At 61.7% G+C, this 22,000-nt stretch overlaps 1 protein-coding gene across 3 annotated transcripts in view; it reads right to left on the reverse strand.

Annotated features, from left to right (window-relative positions):
- Positions 1 to 1,934: 1,934 nt before the first annotated feature.
- The window catches only part of LRP1 (LDL receptor related protein 1), a 64,759-nt gene continuing 44,693 nt past the window's right edge, over positions 1,935 to 22,000 (reverse strand). Inside the window, exons 41-89 of one of the 3 annotated variants that reach the window (XM_062632625.1) lie at positions 21,540 to 21,911; positions 20,358 to 20,547; positions 19,830 to 20,034; positions 19,526 to 19,718; positions 19,109 to 19,234; positions 18,895 to 19,023; positions 18,326 to 18,445; positions 17,665 to 17,778; positions 17,178 to 17,327; positions 16,812 to 16,934; positions 16,275 to 16,391; positions 15,956 to 16,084; positions 15,590 to 15,712; positions 15,103 to 15,243; positions 14,838 to 15,025; positions 14,446 to 14,629; positions 14,182 to 14,267; positions 13,973 to 14,092; positions 13,405 to 13,592; positions 12,986 to 13,191; positions 12,668 to 12,856; positions 12,428 to 12,576; positions 12,027 to 12,120; positions 11,616 to 11,732; positions 11,404 to 11,523; positions 10,791 to 10,913; positions 10,424 to 10,549; positions 10,213 to 10,329; positions 8,927 to 9,033; positions 8,673 to 8,805; positions 8,303 to 8,422; positions 7,846 to 7,968; positions 7,531 to 7,674; positions 7,316 to 7,450; positions 6,995 to 7,114; positions 6,635 to 6,906; positions 6,362 to 6,540; positions 6,004 to 6,110; positions 5,679 to 5,795; positions 5,396 to 5,572; positions 4,978 to 5,118; positions 4,720 to 4,893; positions 4,482 to 4,643; positions 4,132 to 4,306; positions 3,809 to 3,913; positions 3,583 to 3,647; positions 3,366 to 3,453; positions 3,094 to 3,238; positions 1,935 to 2,973 (exon numbers count right to left, since the gene is read on the reverse strand). In XM_062632625.1, coding sequence (XP_062488609.1) covers positions 2,833 to 2,973; positions 3,094 to 3,238; positions 3,366 to 3,453; positions 3,583 to 3,647; positions 3,809 to 3,913; positions 4,132 to 4,306; positions 4,482 to 4,643; positions 4,720 to 4,893; positions 4,978 to 5,118; positions 5,396 to 5,572; positions 5,679 to 5,795; positions 6,004 to 6,110; positions 6,362 to 6,540; positions 6,635 to 6,906; positions 6,995 to 7,114; positions 7,316 to 7,450; positions 7,531 to 7,674; positions 7,846 to 7,968; positions 8,303 to 8,422; positions 8,673 to 8,805; positions 8,927 to 9,033; positions 10,213 to 10,329; positions 10,424 to 10,549; positions 10,791 to 10,913; positions 11,404 to 11,523; positions 11,616 to 11,732; positions 12,027 to 12,120; positions 12,428 to 12,576; positions 12,668 to 12,856; positions 12,986 to 13,191; positions 13,405 to 13,592; positions 13,973 to 14,092; positions 14,182 to 14,267; positions 14,446 to 14,629; positions 14,838 to 15,025; positions 15,103 to 15,243; positions 15,590 to 15,712; positions 15,956 to 16,084; positions 16,275 to 16,391; positions 16,812 to 16,934; positions 17,178 to 17,327; positions 17,665 to 17,778; positions 18,326 to 18,445; positions 18,895 to 19,023; positions 19,109 to 19,234; positions 19,526 to 19,718; positions 19,830 to 20,034; positions 20,358 to 20,547; positions 21,540 to 21,911 — 7,169 coding nt within the window. In that variant the 3' untranslated portion in view covers positions 1,935 to 2,832. Of the gene's footprint in view, positions 2,974 to 3,093; positions 3,239 to 3,365; positions 3,454 to 3,582; positions 3,648 to 3,808; positions 3,914 to 4,131; positions 4,307 to 4,481; positions 4,644 to 4,719; positions 4,894 to 4,977; positions 5,119 to 5,395; positions 5,573 to 5,678; positions 5,796 to 6,003; positions 6,111 to 6,361; positions 6,541 to 6,634; positions 6,907 to 6,994; positions 7,115 to 7,315; positions 7,451 to 7,530; positions 7,675 to 7,845; positions 7,969 to 8,302; positions 8,423 to 8,672; positions 8,806 to 8,926; positions 9,034 to 10,212; positions 10,330 to 10,423; positions 10,550 to 10,790; positions 10,914 to 11,403; positions 11,524 to 11,615; positions 11,733 to 12,026; positions 12,121 to 12,427; positions 12,577 to 12,667; positions 12,857 to 12,985; positions 13,192 to 13,404; positions 13,593 to 13,972; positions 14,093 to 14,181; positions 14,268 to 14,445; positions 14,630 to 14,837; positions 15,026 to 15,102; positions 15,244 to 15,589; positions 15,713 to 15,955; positions 16,085 to 16,274; positions 16,392 to 16,799; positions 16,935 to 17,177; positions 17,328 to 17,664; positions 17,779 to 18,325; positions 18,446 to 18,894; positions 19,024 to 19,108; positions 19,235 to 19,525; positions 19,719 to 19,829; positions 20,035 to 20,357; positions 20,548 to 21,539; positions 21,912 to 22,000 lie in introns of those variants that run through there. The other 2 variants (XM_062632624.1, XR_009967400.1) reach the window with 2 other exon arrangements.

Here is a 22,000-nt window from a genome sequence, read left to right on the forward strand (position 1 = left end):
ACACACATACACATACACACACACATACACACATATAATACACACATACACACACATACACACACATACACATACACACATACACACATACACACACATACACACATATAACACACACATATACATACACATACACACATATACATACACACACACACATATACATACACACATATAATACACACATCTACATACACACAGCATCCCAGGCTGGCCATGCAAACTGCATGGACCCACACGTGTGCTCATCCCTCCAGCCCTCGGAGGGGGTGTGAGGCGTTCGTATCTCCCCCCCACCAGCAGCATCCCTCCCCAGAACTTGCACTGTAGTGTTATCACTATTATCACTGTTATCCCTATTATTTTCCACCCTCTGCGGTGTCGGCAGGGCTGGGGGGCAAGCGGGGGGGGGGGTCATTGCAGAGCCGCACGGACGTGTGGAGACACAATGAATAAAGGTAAAGGAGAAATAAGGGGAAGGGAGGGAAATGGAGAGGGGAGAGGAAGGAAGGGGACAGGAGCTGGGAGATGTGAGTCCTTGCATGGCCTGGCCCCAGCCAGCCCCACAGCAGCGCCATGCACCCCATGCCAGGGTCCATAGCCAGGGTGCAGGGGGGTGCTCACTGCTGACTCCATGCCAGTGCTACCGGTTGGCACAAGAGCCAGTGCCAGGCCCCGCTTCCCGGCTGTCAGGGTCTCCTGCATCCCACTTCCAACAATCCCGGTGGTCACCCCGCTTGCCCCATGGCCACAAGTGAACCCCAGCATAGCCCATGTACCCTTGGACCTGGCACCCAACGCAACTGGGGATGCCTGGGGTGGGGTCCTGGTGTCCCTAAGGGCGTCAGCAGGGTCTGCAAGAGGACTTGGGGTCCTCAATAGACCCTTCCCACCCCATCAACAGCCCATGGGCCTAAACATGGGAAGGCAGAGGAATGATGAGGGGAAACGAGTGAAGATTTGAACAAATAAAGACATTTGAAGCAAAAAGAAGCAAAAAAAGAAGGGGTGGGGGGGGTGAAAGGGGGAAAGAGAGAAAAAAACCCTCTAGGGGAGATACAAGAAACCGATAAGTGAACAAAGAGCCGGTATTGAAATAGATCTGAGGCCGCGCTGGATCCCTTTGCAGAGCGGTTTGGGGCTTTTCAAAGGCAGCATCCACATCTGCACCCGCAGAGCGAGGTGGGGAGAGGGGGGGGGTGCGAGGTGGGTGCCGGCAAGGAGGGTGCTGAGCATCGCCCCCCACAGCCTGGGCTGCCCTCCCCACCACCACCGCGGTGCTGGCACATGGCAGGGCTCGACGCCTCCAGCACAGCGCTCGCCCCGTCCAGCTCAGCACCATGAGCCCCCATCCGGCCCTGCCCTCTGCTGGGGGTACGGGTGCTGCTGCCCCCCCCCCCCCCCAAACTCCCTGCCTCGGCCCTCAGTGCTGGGGCAGCAGCACCGGGGTGAGGCTCATCCTTGCAGGGGCACACGAGTGGGCACCGTGGGGGGGACACTCGAGGGGGCGACAGGAGGGGGACACCGGAGACCCTCGGCCGGTGCTGAGCGGGACGGGGCTGTTCCCCTGCCCGCCGCGTGGGGGCGCGCTCATAGGGTGCGAGTGCAGCCCCCCCCCCGCCGCGGCTCCCTTCTCGAGGGCGGTGGTGCCACCTGGTGGCCACTCCGAGTACTGCAGAGGCGGCCGCGGACCGGGGCGGGGGGCGCTCCGGGGATCCCGTGGGGGGGGCACAACCCCGCATACACAACACAAACCCCCCCTTCCTTTCCCCTTGGGGATGGGAAACATCAGCGCCGCCACCCTTCGCCCTCACAGCGCCCATCTGTGGTGCCCCTCGGGGCTCTGAGGGGGTGAAGGCAGAGTGATGCCCCCCCCCCAGCCCCCCAATTGCCCCCCCCCTCCCCAAAACCCCTGCCCACAACCATCAGCCTGCTTCCGTTTTTAAAAATTTTATTTATAACAATATCTGTTTTAGTTGTAAAGTAATCCAGCAAAAATTATTATTAAAACATTTCCCCCCAACAAAAGGATGGGGTTGCCACCCCCCGCCCCCCCCGCTCCTCCGTTCCCCCCCCCACCCCCCCCCACATGCGTCTTGTTTATTTCTACTATAAAAGCCAGGTCGTTTCCATGGATTTGTCGGGTTTTTGTTTTCCTGTTAAAAAATGTGCATGTTGGAGATGGGGCGAGAGCAGAGCGAGGGGCCGGGGACCCTCAGCCCTGCACCGGAGCGGGGGCTCCATCCCTGCCCCCTGTAACAGCTGGGCAGAGCCGGGTGGTGGGGGGGGTGATGGAGGAAAAGGTGGGGAGAGGGGATAAGGGGGCCAGGTTGCAGAGGCCAAGCTGCAGGAGAAGGGGGGACCCAGGAAGCAGCAGATTTGGGGGGGGGGAAGGAAACAGGGCCCCTGGATAGAGGAGCTGCAGGGTCTGGGGGAGACAGAGGTTGAGAGGAGGGGAGTGCATGGCCCCTGCTCTGTGCCCCACATCGCCATCACCCCTTGCATCCCATCAACCCCAAGCCCAGAGCTTCGGCCTGGCCCCCCCCTGCCCCGAGCGCGGCACCACCCATGGGTGCGAGGGAGAGGGGAGGGGAAAGGTGGGGCGGGGGGGGGGGGGGGTCCAAATGTAAAGAGATTGAAAAGAAACCAAAGCTGGATCTGGCAATGAGGCGCCGGGGGCCTGGTACCGGGGAATATACAGGTAATAATACTGCTCACATAGAAAAGTAATAATCCTTCATTTGTACATTTATACAGTGGCTCTCAGCCCCCCCCCCCCCCCCGGCCCCCCCCCGCCTCCTGCAATGGGTGTCTGTGCCCCCCATCCTGCCCCTATGCCAGGGGGTCCGCCAGGTCGTCATCCGCGCCTCGTGACAGCAGCTCCCGCTTCTCATCCGTGCTGGCCAGCGAGTTACGGCTGTTGTGGGCGCCCATGTACAGCGTGGCATAGACGGGGTTGGTGAAGTTGGTGGGCTGCAGGGAACAGGGATGGGGAAAGGATGGCGGGGGGGGGCACAGGTAACGCAGTCCCCATCGCTGCCGCTCGCCCCAGCGCAGCATCGCTGCGCCGCGACGGCTCCGGGCCCCCCTCACCTTGTCCGGGTCCAGGGCGAAATCCGCATCCAGCAGCTCCCCCACGTCGTCGTCGGGCTCCCCCTCGTACATTTTATAAGTGGGGTTCCCGATCTCCACGTTCATGGCACCGTTGGTCATGCGCTGGTGCTGGAAGCCCTTGGCGCTGGGGAGGGAGGGAGAGGGTCAGTGCCAGCAGCGCCGGGCCCCCATTCCCCAGCGGACCCTGCTTGTTTATCCCTCTTCAGTGAGGATCTCAAGCCCTACAAGGAGGGTTTCTGCGCCGGGCTCACCCTTTAATCCTCCACTTGTACCAGACAAAAGCCACCACGGTGAGGAGGATGAGCAGCAGCAGGATGGGAATGATGATGGAGGCTGTTCCTGCAGGAAGAGAGGCACGGGTACAGTCACATCAGCAGCAAAGATACACCCTGACACACACACACACACACACCCCCCAACCCCTGGGTTTGGCACCAGGCCCCACAGGCTGCCCCACACCACACATACGGCTGCTCTGCTGCTCGCTGACGATGAAGTCCTCGCAGCGCGTCCCCGTCATCCCCACCGGGCACCTGAGAGCATGGGGAGAGCATCGGGGTTAGCAAGGGCTGGGGGACAGCATGCAGAGGTGGGGCACAGACCTGGGGGCCGGGGGGGTGGCACACAGATGGGGGTCTGTCAGTCGCATCTCCCTCTGCTCTCCCGTACCCCCCCCATCCCCTACGGGGCTTACAGGCACTGGGGCAGCTGTGTCTTGTCGCTGATGGAGCAGGTTCCGCCGTGCAGGCAGTAGCTGTCGCAGGTCAGGCAGCTCGGGGCTATCTTCCCATCCGGGCAGCTGTGGGGCAGAGGGGGTCAGGCACACGGTAACCCCCCCCCAGGCCTGCCCTGTGCCCCACATCAGGATGGGCTTAGTGGGAGAGATGCCCGCAGCTCCTGCGCCTCCCACACTGATTCCAGCATCCCAGCTCTGCCCAATCCACCCACAGGGGCACCGTTACCCTTGCACCCTCCATCCCCTCTTCCTCCCCTGGACCCAACGTTCCCGGCACCTACATGCAGGAGACTTCTCCGCTCTGCTTATTGATGCTGCACTTGCCCTCCTGGCACCGGGAGCATTTGTTGTCCTGGCACTGGGCGCCCTCGAACTGCGGAGGGCAGCGGCACTGCTTGGCCCCACTGGCTGTCATCTGGCAAACCCCATCGTTCTCGCAGTAGTCAAAGCATTGCCCTGCAAGCGGATACGTGGGGTCAGCCCCACGCTGTTCCCTCCAGGGGTGCCGGTCCCACCACCCCACCCCGGGTCACCACAGACATCCCCCCCCCATAGAGGAAGCCGAGCTCTCCCCAGAGCATCCCCCAGACCCAGCGCATCGCATCCCTCGCCCTGGGCAGGCAGCACTCACGGTACTGGCAGCGGTCCCCGATGAAGGTGGGCAGGCAGCGGCAGTTGGGCTGGTTGCCCTGGTTCACGGTGCAGCTCCCGTTGTGCAGGCAGTAGTCGGTGCACACTTGCTGGTTGCACCGGGGCCCCGTGAAGCCGGTGGGGCAGCGGCAGGTGGGCATCCCTGAAGGACCAAGAGCCATCAGCATCGCTCCCTACGCAGCCAGGAGCAGCCCCGACCCCCAGGCTCGGCCCCTTACCCGATGGGGACGCGGCGCACGTGCCCCCGTTCTGGCAGTAGTCCCAGCACTGGTCAATCTGGCACTTGTCACCGTTGTAGCGCGGTTGGCAGCGGCACTTGGCCTGCCTGCGGGCGTTGAGGAAGCAGCTACCGCCGTTCAGGCACACCAGGTCGCAGGTATCGGTGGTGGGCACTGGGAGGGAGGGATGGAGGTGAGCGGGACCGCGCTCGGGTAGGGAGCATCCCCCTTTCCTCCTCCTTGCTCCCCATCACCTACCAACGGGGGAGACGGTGGGCGAGGGGATGACCACGCAGGTGCCGTTGTCCAGGCGCTTGCCGTTGGGGCAGGTACAGACGGGGCCGCTGGGGCTGAGCAGGCAGAGCCACTCGCACTTCTTGCGGTCACAAGGGTTGGTCACTGCCGAGAGGGAACGGGTGATGTGGGGCTCCCCCCAGCAGCTTCGGGGCATCTCCCATTGTGCAAACCCAACACCCTGGGGTTGCTATTGCGTCTGTCCGTCCCCGTCCCCCCCCAATCCACCCTCTTGCTCTGCCCATCCAGGTGCCCCTTGCTCGTGTGGCCGAGTCTCTTGCCCAAGCTCCATCAATGCCCCACATCAGAGATCAAGCCCCACTTGATGGCATCTCCCACCCGCCCCAGGAGCAGGGTGGGGGGTCCCGGGCCTGGCACACACCCTCTGGTTGCTTATACTGGTGGTAGAGCACGACATCGGTTGCGTGGTTGAGGCCAGACGTCAGGTTGGTGACAGCCTTGTGCCCAAACTTGTGGATCTTGAAGATGCGGTTGTTGATGTAGGTGACTCCATAGATGTAGTCCTCGAAGATGTCGATGCTGAACGGATGGCTCAGCCCTGGGGAAGGAAAGAGGGGGCACACTCAGCTGCTCAGTGCCTTGGCACAGGGCTGATGAGGGATGCTGGATCCCGTTTGGGGCGGTGTTGGGGTCCTCCAGCTTACCCTTCTTGTTGTCAATGGCCACTACGGGGTCGGTGCCGTTGAGCCGGATGCTGCCGATGACGGAGAGCTTGGCATCAGCCCAGTACAGCCGCTCATTGTGGTAGTCCACAGCCAGGCCTGAGGGGTCACACACACCCCCCACACTGAGTTTGAGGCCCCCAACCCACCCTCCGAGCCCCACTTGACCAAGTCATGGCCCCTACATACTTCTGCCATGGGGCTCAGAGCTGCATGGTCAACCCTCCCCAGCACGGGTGGGTTGTACGTCCCCCCTGCAAGGTCTTCACCACCTCTTGTGCCCCCCTCAACACCCGTCTTTGTTCACCTGTTGGCCACTGGATGTTGTCCTGCACCAGGGTCTCGCGCAGGGTCCCGTCCATAGCCGCTGTCTCGATCTTGGGGTGATTGCCCCAGTCTGACCAGTACATAGTCCTGCAAAGGACACGGGCAGGTCACTCCCGGCGTGGGAGCAAGGAGGGGAACAGCAGGAGGACATTCCAAGGCCCCATGGAGAGGGAAATCCTCCCCTGTTCTCCCCATAGCATCACCATCATGACCCAAGGATCCAGCTGGCTCGAGCGGTCACTGGGCACAGGGAGCTTCCCCATGGACGGGCTTGTTGGCAAGAGGAGCCAGAGCGAGGACCGGGAAGATGCAAAGGAGAAAGGGCTCAAGCCTCTCACCCCCTAAGTGGGTCGACCACGATGGCGTGGGGCTCATCGATCATGCCCGAGATGAGCGTCTTGCGGTTCTCGCCTTTCATCTGCGCCACCTCGATGACGTCCCGCCCCGAGTCCGTCCAGTAAATGTTCCCGGCCACCCAGTCAATGGCAATGCCCCGCGGCATCTTCAGCCCCGAGATCTGGGAAGGGCACAAAGGGGACAAAGAGGTGAGGGCAGAGGATGCCAGCAGCCCGGTCCCGGTGCCTCCCGCCGGGTCCCCCGGCAGAGCTCACATTGAGGTGGGTGACACCGCCGTCGATCTGGCGCCGGTTGCGGTTGGAGGCGGTGGAGGCGGTGGAAGAGGCGGGCAGCTCCCGGTACGAGATCCTGCCCGTGTGCCAGTTGGTCCAGTAGATCTTGTTGCCCTTGACGTAGATGTCCATGGCATCGATGCGCACGTTCTCATCGCCCTGGAAGGCCGGCTCGTAGGCAGAGTTGGGGTTGAAGGGGTACATGCTCCGGATCTTGTTGTCATCAGCGATGTAGAGGATTTGGTGCTCGGAGCCTGCGGACGAAGAGGAGATGTTGGTGTGGGCAGAGGTGCATGGGGAGAAGGAGCAGGGAGGGAAGAGGGGGCCCCATGCCCTCCTCACCTTCTGCTTTGCACATGTTGTCCGTCTTCATGAAGTTCTTGGCGCAGCTGCAGACATGGGAGCCCTTGGTGTTGTTGCAGAGCTGGGAGCACGTCCCAAAGTGCAGGCACTCGTTGACGTCTGGGTAATGGGAGATGGGAGTCGGGGGGAGAACAGGAGGGTGCCCACCTCAGGGGCTGGTCTGTGCTACCCAGCACTCGGAGACCCCATCTCTCTCCAAGCCCCACGGACACCATTTCTGATGCTCCATCTTGGGGGCAAAACCCAACCATAACCCCAGTGGCCTGACCCCAAACCTCATCTATCAGTGTCGGGAAGTACCTTGGCAGGAATTCTTGTCTGGCACCTTCTGGAAGCCTCTACGACACGTGCAGTACGTGGAGGACTGCAACTGGATGCACTGGGCCTCATCCCCACACATGGTGGTGTTGGTCATGCAGTCATATGACTTGTGGTCTGCAGCGGGGGATGAGCTGTCAGCCCCTTCGCAGCTCCCCCCCAGTGTCCCCCCCTTTGCCACCCCAATGCCCACCCACCATGGGAGCAGGATTGCTCATCGGAGCCATCTCCACAGTCATCGAAGAAGTTGCAGCGGAGGTTGGCACTAATGCATTTCTTGTTCTCGCAGAGGAACTCGTTCTTGTCCTGGCTGCAGCTCTTGGGCTTGGCCGTGGGTGACTCTGCGGGAGCAGGGGTTGTGGCTGTGACGCTCCCTGCCCACTGGCACCCATCCCCGCCGGAGCCTCAGGGTGCCAATGGTGCAGATGGCGACAAGGACACCGGCACCCGGTTTTGGGGTGCTCTGCAACGCACTGCACCCCGGCGCGGTGCCCGGAGGCAGCCCCGCTCACCGCAGTCCCTCTCGTCCGTGTTGTCTCCACAGTTGTCGATGCCGTCGCACTGTCGACCGATCCACAGACATACCCGGTCGTTCTTGCAGCGGAACGGTCTGTTGGGGGGACACTGGAATTTCACTGCACCGGCAAACAGAAACAAACGGTGACGGTGAAAGGAGACGCCATAGCCGGGCTGTCGCGCTTGTCACGAGCTGCTGCTCGGCCTCGGCCTCCGGGGAGGCTTGGTCCCACGAGGGCGAGCGGGCTCCGGAGACTAAAGCAAAGAGACTGAAGCAAAGACAATGGCCCAGTTCCTGGCCCAGCCCCGCTCCCCATCGCCAGCCCCAGCACCTCCGACTGGAGCCACCCCTTGGCACAAAGGGGACCCGTGGCTCGGGGACTGTCACCCCTCAGACCGCTGCCCCTGCAGCCCATGCCGGGGAACGGGGAGAGGCAATGCAGCATCACTCACAGCACTCCTCGGGGTTCTCGTCCGAGTTATCCCCGCAGTCATCCTCCCCGTCACACTTCCAGGCCAGGGGCTTGCACAGCGTGTTGTTGCACTGGAACTCATCCAGGGGACACGTGCGAACTGCGACGGCAATGGGACAGGAGGAGAGCCGTGAGATGCCGCTGCCCGGCTACCGAAACCCCAGCCTGGCACTGCAATTTACACTCCAATTTCCAGCACAGCTCCAATTTACAGCACAGCTGGGGGGCTCTCCAGCACTTGGATATGTGCCTGTGCATGCCCAGAGTGCTCCCACCCGCGCTGGGCACACAGGAGACACGAGGGGACATGGACAACCGGCCCTGAGGCACACTCGCAGCGTTGCCATTACCCCCAGTGCCGCAGTTCTCCTCGTCAGTGCCGTCCATGCAGTCTGCATCAGCATCGCAGCGCCAGCGCATGGGGATGCAGTGCCCGTTCTTGCACTGGAACTGGTCGAACTCGCAGCGCGGGGTGCAGTCTTTCTGCACGGGGAAAGGCAAGGGGCAGCAGTCAGCCAGGACAGCATCCCGTTCCAGGAGCAGGCTCTCAGCCCCTGCCCGGTGGCCAAGGCCGGGTCCCCAGCGGCACACAGGGTGAAGGTACCTCATCGGAGCCATCCGCGCAGTCGTGGTCCCCATCACACTTCCATCTGCCGGCGATGCAGCGGCCGTTGGCACACGAGAACTCGCTCTCGGAGCAGGGCCGGGGCGCTGGGGACAGAGGACACAGGGTGAGCCCGCAGTGGGAGCTGCAGGCAGGCTGTGGGGGGGGCACAGACACAGGTCCAGAGGCACAGAGTGGGGGGCAAGCAGAGCTGGGGAACGGCCAAAGAGGGGCACAGCTGATGCCACCTCGCAGCCCCTTCCCATCCCAGTTCCCTGCAGGGAAATGGGGTTGTGGGGGGGTACCATGGCCATACAGACCGGCTCCTGGCAGCTTCCCTGCTGCATGTGTCCCCCCACGTCGTTCTCCACCAGCCCTATAGCTCCCTGCTGCCCATGGCCAGGTCTAGCAGCGCTGGCACATGGTCCCCTCCTTGCATGGCGTGGGGACAGAGCCCTTGCAGCCCAATGGGCCAACATCAACACAGGCAGTGCCAAACCTGCCTGCAGGAGGGCAGTCTCCCACTGGGATCCTTCCCTTCCCTATTGCCCTAGGGTAGGACATGTGGGGCAGGCGGCCGCTCTGGCCGCAGAGCAGAAGCCAGCAGGACTATAGGGGAAAAGGGAGGCAGAGCAGGAAGGGTCAAGGAGGGGATGGATTTTGGAGCCAAGTGTGAGCCATGCATGGGCCCCGGTGGTGGAGGCAGCAGGGTCGGAGCATCCCCGACTGCGGCTCCAGTGGAGGGAGATGCTGGTGCTGATGCTGGATAAATCCGGCTGGGTTGTCGGGTCCCGACCCCTCTGCCCTCACCTAGAACTTATGGTCTTCATTTGTTCGAGAGGGACTGTACATGGAATTAGAAAGATTTTGGCAGGAACCTACCTCTGAGTGCCCCGTAACGACAGTGTGAAAATGGAGAAAAACATAAGATGAGGTGAAATGGCACAAACTCAACCCCACGATGTGAAAGCAACAGAAAACAGAAAGCTGCACCCTAGAGAGCTGCAGGGAGACAGCAGGACCCGGGTGGGAGCTGATGGTGGGGAGAGGGTCTGGCTCTGCCGCGGCCCCTCTGGGATGTGGCAGAGCCCATGTGGATGCTGGGGTCACCTCCTCCCTTCTACCTGCCCCACTTGCGGCAGGAGGAACCCTGGCACCAAGCACCCATCCACTGATGCTCCCCTCTAGAGCTGGGGGGCACTGACAGGCCTTGGGGCCGGATGGGGGGGGATTGAGCCACTCTCCACCAGCTCCCAGCACAGCAAAGGCTCGAAGGCAGCACATACTGCAGCTCTCCTCGTCCGAGTTGTCCCCGCAGTCGTTGTCGTAGTCACACTGCCAGCGACCCGGCACGCAGCGGTTGTTCTTGCAGCGGAACTGGTAGGGCTCACAGGTCCGTTCATCTGGGATGGGACAGGACGGGATCAGCGCTGCCCTGCCATAGGACTCCCTGCCCACACGGTGCCCTCGGGGCTCCTCTCCCCAGCTCCTGCTCACCGCATTCCTCCTTGGGCTCGTCGGACCCATCCCCGCAGTCGTCCTCCCCATCGCACTTCCAGCGCGCTGGGATGCACCGGCCCGAGTCCTTGCAGCGGAACTCGTCCACGCCACACGTCATTTGTGCTGGGTGGGGGGGGCAACGAGATGGCACAAGTGGGGTTAGCACCACCTTGTGCCAGCAGCCTTGCAACACAGAGGGCAAGATCCCCCCATTGCAAGCAGGGAGAAGTCAGAGAGAGGGGCAGACCAAGGCAGAATCATCCCCACCGTCACCCATCGCCCACAGGGACCCGCAGCACGCAGAGGCACCGGGGAGCTCCCGGTTTCAGTGTGGACCCCCCCCATCCCCACACAGGCTTCTTACTGCAGTTGGCAGGTTCATCTGAGCCATCGACACAGTCGTTGTCCCGGTCGCACACCCAGACACGAGGGATGCAGCGCTTGGTGATGGCGCACTGGAACTGGTTGGGAGCACAGGTCACCTCCGCTGCAGCGGGGAGAAGCAGTCAGGAGAGGCAGTGGGGCACAGCCCCATAACCTCTCCCCCCCCCCCCACTGAGCGGGGGATGCAGATCAGATCCATGGGCACGGGCACGGGATGCCCCTCGCTAGACCAGGTTGGCCAAGCCCCCTCCAACCTGGCCTTGAACACTGGGATGGAGCATTCACCACTTCTCTGGGCAACCCGTGCCTCCCAGTAAAGAACTGCTTCCTTACACCTAACCTGAGCTTCCCCTGTTCCAGTTTAATCCCTCAGCTGTGCAATAGGCTCAGTGCAAATCCAGTGCAAATATTGACCCTGCCGCTCCGAGGGATTTAAGGATTTCATCTCCACTAGGAAACAGAAGTGTCTGCAGGGGGACAGTGGGCAGAGGCAAGGAGAAAGCCCCTGCCTGGAGGAGACACGTATCCGACGCAGCACTGAGCTCCTCACCCCAAGCGTGCACATGCCCCATGGCTCCCAGCCCCACACTCACGGCAATCCTTCTCATCCTCTCCATCACCGCAGTTGTCTTGCCCGTTGCAGCGGAAGATGCCGGGGATGCAGCGGTTGGTGTTGGTGCATTTGAACTGGCTGGGCAGACAGACGTGGATATCTGGGGAAAGGAGGCAGCCAGCTCAGGACCTGACCCACTGCACCTCTGCTTCCTGGGACACTGGGCTTGCGAGGAGGAGATGGGGAGCCTACCACAGTTGGCTTCATCCGAGTTGTCTTGGCAGTCGTTGTCCCCATCACAGATGAAGGCCGGGTTGGTGCAGATCCCAGTGGAGCACTGGAACTGCCCTGGCCTGCATTTGAACTCAGCTGCGGGGTGAGCAAGACGGGGTGAGACGTGTGCTCTGGTAAACATTAACCTCCCACTTTCCCCTCTGGGTTCCTCAGCACCCAACTGGGGTGCAGTGAACTGAGAGTGCAGTGAACCCCTGTTCCTTAAGCCCCATTAACAGGGTGACTCTCCCCTGTGCTGGAGCTGGCAGGGAGCAGCAGCACTGCCCTGAGGCCAGCTAAGCAGTGGGGCTGGGGGGGGGACCAGCAGCTCTGCACAGCACACGATGCTGGAGGGCTGGCAGGAGCCCGGCCGACGCTGCGGTCACTCACGGCAGTCCTCCGGCTCATCCGAGCGGTCCCCGCAGTCGTCCTCTGTGTCGCATTTCCACCAGAAAGGGATGCACTTGTCATTCTTGCAGACAAACTGCGATGGAGAGACCCGCACTGCTGAGGGCGCAGGGAGGGAGGACCCCAAAGGCTTTATCCCGCTTCCCAGGCACTCCCCCTCAGGATGCTGGGGGGAAAACCTCGACCCACAGATACCCTCTGGCTCCCCTGGGCACCCCCAAACGACTGCACTCTGCGTGTGCTGGCAAGTGCCACAGGAGGGAGGTGTTGCCTGCGCCTGCAGCCGCCAGATGCACAGCACCAGCGCCAGCAGAGGAGCTGGGACCTGCTGAAAGCACAGCACAAGAGGCCAGGGCACGGCCGGGCAGGCAGGGCTCTCGTACCTGGCTGGCCGTGCAGTTGGAGACGCAGGTTTTGCCATCGCTGCCCAAATAGAAGTTGGTGGGACAAGCACATTTGTGCCCCCCGCCCGGAGAGAGGAGGCAGAGGTTGCTGCATCCAGCGTTGTTGGTCTTGCAGGGATGGTTGGGAACTGGGAGGGGGGAACAGAGACACAACCACGAGTCAGACCAAGGCAGGGGACCCTCAGCTTCGAGCCCTGGTGCGGGCGCATCTCAGCTCACCGTCAGGCTGGCGGTAGGGGTGGTAGATGTGGATGTCCATGGGGCGATGCAGGGTGCTGATCAGCAGGGTCTTGTTGGCTCCCGTGGTCTTGTGGGCCCGGTTGATGGACTTGGTCTCCCAGTCGGTCCAGTAGATGAAATCCTCAAAGAGGGTGAGGGCAAAGATGTGCGGGATGTCCTGGCTCAGCACTGCAACAAGGGGAATGGGTGGCTCAGCCTCACGCCACCCCTTCCAAGGAGCAGACCTCTCGTCCTGCTCAGAGGAGGTGGTGGAGCTGGGGACCATAGCCAGCCCTGGTGGGACCCCGGTGCTCTCACCCGTGTGCCGGTTGGAGCCATCCAGGCTGGCAAACTCGATGTAGTCCTCCCGTGCATCAGCCCAATAGATGCGGCTGTTGATGTAGTCCAGGGTGAGGCCATTGGGCCAAGTTATCTTGGTGTCAACGATGACGCTGCGGTTGGTGCCATCCATGCCAATCTTCCCGATGAGGGAGTGGTCCCCCCAGTCTGTCCAGTACAGGTAACTGGGGATGGAACAGAAGAGCGGAGGGAGACTGAGTCCAGCCCAAGCCACAGCAGTGAGGGCCCAATGGCTGAACTGGTGTGATGGGTAGGGAGAAGCAACCAAGAGCCCTAGAGGTGAGGAGGGAAGACCTCATCCCATCTCCCAACCTCCGGGACTAGGGAAGATGGAAGAAGGGCACAGAGGAGTAGGTGCAGGTCCCCCAGGCTCTCACCCATTCTGGACATCCACCACCAGTGCCCGGGGCTCACGCAGACCCGAGTTCACCAGGACAGTGCGATAGGCACCGTTGAGCTTCGACACCTCGATGGTGTCCCGACCTTTGTCGCACCAGTACAGGTTGCCTCCCACCCAGTCCACAGCCAGCCCATCGGGGTTGCTGAGCCCAGTGCGGTGAAGGACCTGTTGGGAGAAAAGAGAGATGCTGGGGCTGGACAGGGAGAAGCAGATCCCACCCTGCTTCCTTGGGGGTGACAACATGGGATCATAGAACAGTTTGGGCTGGAAAGGACCTTAAGATCATCCAGTTCCAACCCCCAGCATCCCGCTTCCTGGTCCTCCCCAATGGTCCTCCCCAGCTCCCTTTCCTCCTCCCTTCCCACCCATTGCTCTGGGGCAGCATGGAGCCCATCTCTGCTTGGGATGGGGATGCAGAACAGCCCATAGCAACCTGGGCTGATGCCCTGAGCTCAGTGATGGCCCCACTCAGTCACTGGTGGTGTCCCTGGGGCAGGAGATGGGTGAGGACCAATGGCCCAGGCTGGGGCTGCCTCAATCCCCACCTGAACGTTGCTGCCGTTGATGTGCATGCGGCGGATCATGCTGCCCTGCGTGGTGACATCAGTCCAGTAGATCATCTGCTCCCGGTAGTCGAAATCCAGCGCCACTGCATTGTTCAGCCCCTGCGAGGAAGGGAGAAGCATTGGAAGAGCCTTTCCTGCAGCACCTACAAGCAACAGGGCCCCTCTCCAACCGCCAGCTCCTTCCGAACCTGCTTGAGCAGCGTGTAGTTGGAGCCATCCAGGTTGAGCTTCCTCAGGTAGTACCGGTTGGCAAAGATGAGGAAGGGCTCTTCATCTGCACAGGGAAGGCAGGAGATGTGTCAGGGATGTGGGTCCCACCTCGCCCCCTGCCCCACTGCTTCCCAGCTCTCTTCCATAAGCCCAAGGCAGCAGCTTTGCCTTGTGGAGCACCGTGACCAACCCCAGCACCAGCAGCATCACCAGAAGAGCATCCCTGCCTCCTCCACTCTCACCTGTAACAGCTTTACAGCTGGTGGGGTTGTCAGGTTTGAGCTTGTAGCCCTCTATGCACAGGCACTTGTAGCTCCCCAGGGTGTTGATGCACTTCTGGCTGCAGGGGTAGGTGGTGGAGCACTCGTCGATGTCAATGCACGTCTTCCCGTCGTCCTTCAGCCGAAAGCCGGGACGGCATCTGCACTGCAGGAGGCAACCCGGAGCTGTTAGACGCATCCAGGGACGTGACAGGCATCACCACGGGACAGGCGGGCTCGGGCACAGGCAGCTTGCAGACAGCAGCCCAGGTGAGCATCCCCTGCCCAGCTGGCGCAGGACACGATGCCGTGGAGGAGGCAGGGAGCAGGAGAGCATCCCTTTGGCCGATGCTCCCGGCCTGCGGGCTCTTTACCTTGTACCCGATCTTGAGGTCCTCGCACTCCTGGGAGCAGCCGCTCAGCTTCTTGTTAAGGCACTCATTGATGAAGCAGTTGAGCTCATCGGAGCCGTCGGCGCAGTCGTTGTTGTTGTCGCACAGCAGAGCCTCGGGGATGCACTTCCCGTTCTTGCAGAGGAAGAAGGAGTCGTTGCACTTGTTCTCTGCAGTGGGGACGTGGCAGCGGTCAGCGCAGGGGGAACCGGGCGGCCCCGCTCCCAGCCGTGGCCCCCAGCGGTACCTGGGCTGGTGCAACGTGGGTTCTTGGGCGCCTCATCCGAGTGGTCGTGGCAGTCGAATTCGCCGTCGCATTCCCACTGCCGGTTGCTGAGGCAGCGGCCGTTGGCGCAGCGGAACTCATGGGGCCCACACGTGGGGTACTCTGTGGGACAGCAGCAGCTCAGGCGATGCGGGAGCATCCAACCCCTCTCCTCACCCCAAACCCTTTCAGGGTAATGAAGACTTCTCCAGGGTCCCATAGAATGGTTTGGGTTGGAAAGGACCTTAAGGTCATCCAGTTCTAACACCTCACACTAAGCATGAATCCAAGGCTCCGTCCAAGCTGGCCTTGAACGCTGCCAGGGATGGAGCACCCATCACTTCTTTGGGCACCCTGTGCCAGTGCCTCACCACCCTCACAGGGAAGAGCTTCTTCCTTATCTCAGGAGACCCAGTGCTGCAGGAGATACAGCCCTCGCTGTCCCCGCCCTGGTCCCATAGGCACCCACCACACTCTGGGGACTCATCCGAGCCATCCCCGCAGTCATCGTCATGGTCGCAGACGAAGTGCTTGGGAATGCACTGGCGGTTTCCACACATGAACTCCCGCTCATCACACGTGTTGTTGTACACTGCAATGAGGCATCACTGTCAGACCCCCCTGTCAGACCCCTCTGCTCTCCTGCCTGCTCCCCCCAGCCCTTGTCCCGTGGCTGTGAACAGCACCCGGGTGCCCTTGGCCCAGACATCCCCACGTCCAGGTGTGCCGCCACCACAGCACTGCAGGATGAGGCATCCCATCTGCTCCCGACGGAGTGCTCTGCCTGCACTACACCCTGCTCCTCCTGCCGAGAACCAGCCCGTGGGGCACTCACAGCAGCCAGCAGCCAGGGTCTCATCAGCTCCATCCGCACAGTCCTTGTCTCCATCGCAGAGCCAGCGCTCGGGCACGCACACGTAGGTACCCGGGCACTGGAAGGATCCCGCGCTGCACGTGGTCAGCCCTGGGGCAGGGAGAAGCAGGAAGGAAGCCGGTCACCCCCGATGATGAGGGGGGGATACAGAACCCAGGAGGGCAGTGAGGATCATGGCACAGGAAAGCAAGGGTGGGAGAAGGGATGGGCAGAGGGAGGAATGCACAGGGATGGAGGCAGGGACTGAGGGGGGTCAGAGCAGCGGCTGGAGCGGACTCACGGCAGCGGCTGTCTTCATCGGAGCCATCCCCGCAGTCGTCTGCCCCATCACACACCCAGAGCTTGGAGATGCAGCGGTGGTTGTTGCACTCGAACTGCACGGGGTAGCAGAACTTGTCTGGGAGAGGAGAGGAAGGGTCAGAGCTACGGCAATGCAGGGGGAAGGACGCAACGGTGATGGGCACTGGAGCGGCAGGACCAGCGGGGCATTCCCTGCTCTACAGCTGGAAATGTTCCCCAGCTCCTGAGCAATGGTTGGGGTTTGTTCAGGGGGGTTGGTACTAAAGCTATAAACTAAGGGAGCCAGAACTGGCCACCTTCAAAATGCCCCTGGGCACCAGCGTGTGCACTGAGCAATGCACTGGTCGCAGCCAGAAGCCCAAGCTTGTGGAATAAGACCATAGAGGGGGAAGAATCTGGAGCCTGGTCCTTGGCAAAGGGGCGTCAGAGAGGGTCCTGCCTGCCCTTTCGCATGCCTGCGCTCGCCACCCCATGCCATCACCCCCATGTCCCTTGCTCTCCCCACCCTGCCGCTCACTGCAGTGGGTCTCGTCTTCTCCATTCTCGCAGTCATCCTCTTTGTCACAGGTCCAGGTCATGGGGATGCATCTCCCGCTTGGGCAGGCGAAGTAATTGGCTGGACACTTGGGTTTCCTCCCGCCTGGTTTGGGAAGGGAAACATCCAGAAGGGTGCTGTGGACACGTCCTGCCTCCTCCCAACCCAGAGCCACCCGACCCCAAAGGGTTCCTCCCCAAAAGCCCTCTGTGTTCCCGCACCCATCAGCACCCTGATGCAGGACCATGGTCCCAGTGTGCCAACAAAGCACCCGCCACCCACATGGACCCCAAAGGGACATCGCCCATCGGGATGCCCCGAGCCCCCTTCTCCTCTCCCTGCACTCACCTGGGCAGTTGCGCTCGTCCGAGTAGTCTCCGCAGTCATTGGCCCCATCGCACACCCAGCTCGGGGCGTAGCACAGCGACGTGTGCTCGCACTTCTGGAACGTGGTGCCCTTCACCCCCAGCTTGAAATAGCTGCTGCAGTCGGTGGCGGCTGCAAGGGACCACACCAGGAGCCCCGTGTGATGGGTGCCCTGTGGTCCCACCACGCAGCATCAGCCCAAGCCTGCATCCAACAGCCCTTCCCTTCCCAAGAGCCGCACCAAGCATCAGCCCTATGAGCTGCTGGGACCACGTTAAGCACTTCTGATGGGCTATGGGGTGGTGAGGGGATAGCACGGCATGGAGGGATGCAGTGATGTGCTGATGGGACAGGAGGCAGGGCCCTTCTCCCTCATGCCAAGGACTGAAACACGGTGCAGGGACCCAGAGGGCAGGAGCAGCTCCATCAAGGCAGAGCTGGGAGCAAGGGGCAGAGCTGGGGCACTCACTGCAGTTCATTTCATCTGAAGCATCCTCGCAGTCAATGAACTGATTGCAGCGGCTCGAGTTCCCGATGCAGGTCCCGTCCCGGCAGCGGAACTCGGTGGCAGCACAGCTGGTTTCTGTAAGGGGGAAGCCCCACAGGGGATGAGGCTGGGGGGGGGGACACACACCCAGCAGCCCCCATACACCCAATGCCCAGCGCAGGCTATGGGGCACCTGATCCTGTACCCCCATCTCTGGTGTCCCTTCTGGCTGAGACCTGCGGTCTCCCCAGCTCAGCGCACTCTGCCTGGAGCTGGGTGAGCTCAGGGAATCTCCTGCTCTTGGTTCTGACCCAAGCAGCCCTGCAGGGATGCTCGGGGGAGGAGCATGGGAGCCGTGAGGAGCATCGCTCTGTGCTCCTCCTGCCGACTGCTCCTCCCAGGTGCTGCGCTCTGGGTGCTGCACGGCAATGCTCAGGGGCTCTTCCTCCCGAGCTGTCAGGGACTGAGCTGACAAAGAGCAAGCAGCATGAGCAGGATTTAAACCTTGGACTCTCCACGAAGCCCTGGCTCTGCTCTGATCCTGTCAAGCTCAAGGTAACCCTTTCCCGAAGCTGCTGTCCCCGTCCCAGGCAGCTGACAGAGCCCTGGCAAGGGCTGGCCAGGAGCCAGGCAGCATCCTTACTGTTACAGGGCACTTCATCCGAGTTGTCCCCGCAGTCATCCACGCCATTGCACCAGTAGCGGCTGGCGATGCAGCGCCCGTTCATGCAGTGCAGGTAACCCTTCTTGCACTTGCGGCTGCCTGCGAGGGGGGACGAGGAGGAGGAGGTGAGGGTGAGGCTGCCTCAGCTCCTCAGGGACCCTTCCAGCAGGAAGAAGCAGCAGGCAGGATCAGCAGACGGGCTCCCTGTGCCGGCAGCATCCCCTGCTTAACCCTGTGCCGGCGGCATCGCATTGCAGGGCGAAGCATCGCCTTTGCCCAGCTGAGAGCTCTCCAGGTCAGGGTTAGACAAGGGATGCTGCAGCCCCACTGGGTCAGCTCAAGGTGTTCCACTCTCCATCCTGCCCTGCCAAACTGGCAACAGTCTGGAGCACTTAAAGCCTGGATGGACCCATCTCTGGGAGGGCAAAAGGGACACAAGAAGACACCCAGGATCCCAGTCTCCCTTTGCCAGCCGGAGCTGGGTGCCTGCACGTGCTGGGCGCACATGTGTGTGTGTGTGATCAAAGCAGCAAGAGGAGGAACCTTACTGCAGTAGGACTGCTTCTCATCTGACTTGTCCTTGCAGTGCACGACGCCATCGCAGGTCCGGCTGAAGTCAATGCAGTCGCCGTTCCCACACTCGAACTCGTCGTGCACGTTGCAGGTGGAATTCAGGGCTGGAAGGGACACGGGGGAGTGTCAGGGACCGGCCTCTCCTGCCCTTCCCATCCCCAGCAGCTCCCGCTTCCACGTCCCCACCACCTTTGCAGGTGAGGTCCTCCTGCAGGACGCGCTCCCCACGGCAGGAGCAGTTGACGTGGCCCTTGGGAGTGAGCAGGCAGAGGTCCTGGCAGCCGCCGTTGTTCACCCTGCACAGGGACAGCTCACCTAGGACAGAGGGGGAGCGCTCACACCAGGGACAGAACCAGTGGCCCCTTCCCCTTCTCCTCCCCAGGCAATTCAGGGAGGCCTACGGGGATGCACAAGGTCGGGGCACCCAGTCCTGCAAGGAGGATGCCCTGGGAAGAGCACAAACAGGGAACCCTCCAGCCTGCACAGGGTTTGGAGATGGAAATGCCTTGGCGGTGAGGGTCTTGAAGGGGCAATGGCAGGATGGTGCGATGGGCTCTCCCTCCCCTGGCACTGCCTGGGATGGGGCAGGGATCTCCGCATCCTTACAGCTGTCCGTGTCGTTGGCCACGGCAATGATGCCCATGGGCTGCTGGGGGATGTCAACCCGCAGGAGCTTCATGTCCGTGCCCACATACTTGTTGGCTCGCTGCACGGCCCTGCGCACCCAGTCCGTCCAGAAGATGTAATCCCCATAGACAGCCAGGCCAAAGGGGTGCACGGGCTCTGATTTCAGGATCACCTGCGGGACATGGACAGGCCATGAGCACAAGGGATGTCAAACCAAAGGCAGCCTGTCCCTGTGTGTCCCCTGTGCCCGTGGACGTCGCCCCAGCCCCATCCCCGCACTCACGTGGCGGTGGGAGCCGTCGTATTCACAGCGCTCGATTTTGTCCAGCGTGGCATCAGAGAAGTAGATCTTCTCAGCCTTGTGGTCAATGGCCAGCCCATTGGGTGTCCGTATGTCCTGGTCAATGATGATGAGGACGTTGGCACCAGAGAGGGTGGCACGCATGATGCTGGGGTGCTGCTCATTCCAGTTGGTCCAGAACATCAGGCTGCAAGGGGTGAGACACGCAATGGCTTTACAACCCCAACTCTCTGCCATGCCCCTCTGCTGTGCGGCTTCCAGGGACTTTAGGGAGGATGGGATGTTGTGGGGTGGGAAAGGGACAAATGAGGCCATTGCAGCCAGCTGGGAAGCGTGGTACCCCATGGAACCAGCCAGGCAGGGAAGGGGATGGGACTTTGGGATGCTGAATGATTGTGTGAGGACCTTTCCTCCATGGGTCCAACACTTTCTGTGTTGGGAGCCGGTGCTTCCACCCCAGGGGAGGGGTGTCCTGGATGCTGGCCCTACGGACCACGCACGGACACTCACTTCTGGCACTCATCCAGCACGAAGGCCCGGGGGTGATCGTCCCCTGACATGGTGATCACCGTCTCCCTCTCGAAGGCGCCCAAGCGGCTCTGGTCCACGGTGTGGCGGGTGATGGTGGAGGTGGTGTAGCTCGTCCAGTACAGCGTGTCCCAGCCGCGGTGGTAGGCCAGCCCCTCCACCGAGCCCACGTCTGCAAGGGGGGGGGTTACAGGCCAGGGACACATCAGCCACTGATGGCCATGACACCCATGGGCATCTTCTTTGGCAGCCTTCTAATGACATACCCCTCAGAGGCTCTGGCTGCTTTATCACCACCTGACTGGGCTGGTGTCTGTGCTAAGGGGTGAGATGGGACCCCCCATCTCACTGGGGAGCCTCCTGGGCTTTACCAAGCCAGCAATAACACTTCCTTAAGGGAAGGCTGAGCAATGTTCGCCAGTGACAAAACAAGGGCTTGAACTCGTGCTCTGACCATCAGCCCTGCACTGGCCAGTCCTGGTCCTCCTGTCCCCCACAGCATCTGCACCGGGAAGGGGAAGGTTCTCCCTCTGCCAAGGGAGAGCTGAGAGCCAGAGGCACAACGTGACGAGACAAAGACTTGTGGCCAACCAGGGATCCTTCTCTCCAGCTCCCAGGCCAGGAGCTTGAACTGCTCACCCATCCTTCCCCGCTAACGACCAGCAAAAGGCTTGAGGAACCATGTGGGAGAGCTGGGCCCTGCCCTCCTGATCTCGGCGACAGCAGCCAGCCCGAGTGCCAAATGCAAACACCCGCATTAGCGAGCACATCCATAACCCTTGCTGGCCATGCTCCCCAGTGGCAGAGCAGCAGACGCGGGCTCTCCAGCTGCTGCAGGAGCCGATGCCACCATCTGAGTGCAGACAGAGCCTGGAGGTGAGCACGGGGCAAGGTTGGCTCAGGCTCAACGGCTCTGCCTTGAAAGTCAAGGGAGCAGCTCCCAGGTTTGCTGCAGTGCCTTGCTCCCAGAGCAGCGCCTGCCCACGTGCGCGCCTCAGCCTCGTGATCCGCTCTGCGTGCCAGAACAAGCTCTGCGAGGCTGCGTCCTCCAAACGCCTCCCAGACACCGAAACACGTCCATTTGTGGGGAGGAAAGGGGGAGTTCAGGATGGGGGGGAGCACAAAGGAGGGCTGAGAGGGCTCCAAGAGCCCTGCGACACTCACTCTCCACAATGGTCTTGCGCCCGGTGCCGTCGTCGTTGATCTGCTGGATGTTGCCGAAGTGGATGTCGCTGTAGAAGATGCGGTTGCTGCCCTTGGAGCCGTAGCGGTAGTCAAAGGCCAAGGCGATGACGTTCTTCATGTGCTCGGCGTCCTCGAAGGGCTTGATGGGCGCGTTGAGGTTGTTCTCGTCTGACAGGTGGATGCTCTTGAGGATGGTGCGCTCTGAGTACAGCAGGTATCCGTCGTAGTCCCGGCAGCTCACCCCGTCCTCGGACAGCATGCCATGGGCACAGGCACACGTCCTCTGCCCATTGCCCCGGAAGAGGCAGAGCTGCTGGCAGCCCCCATTGTTCTGAGCACAGATGTTGGTGCCTGTGCAGGAAAAGGGGGGTTGTTGGAGGCTCTGTGTAGGATGCTCCCTGCTCCCCCATTCCCAGAGGAAGCTGACCCCCCTCCGGCTC

This window comes from Pezoporus occidentalis, unplaced genomic scaffold (assembly GCF_034315485.1).
Source record: "Pezoporus occidentalis ecotype Australia unplaced genomic scaffold, CSIRO_AGI_Poc_V1 ctg392, whole genome shotgun sequence".
In the NCBI taxonomy this organism is placed as follows: domain Eukaryota; kingdom Metazoa; phylum Chordata; class Aves; order Psittaciformes; family Psittacidae; genus Pezoporus; species Pezoporus occidentalis.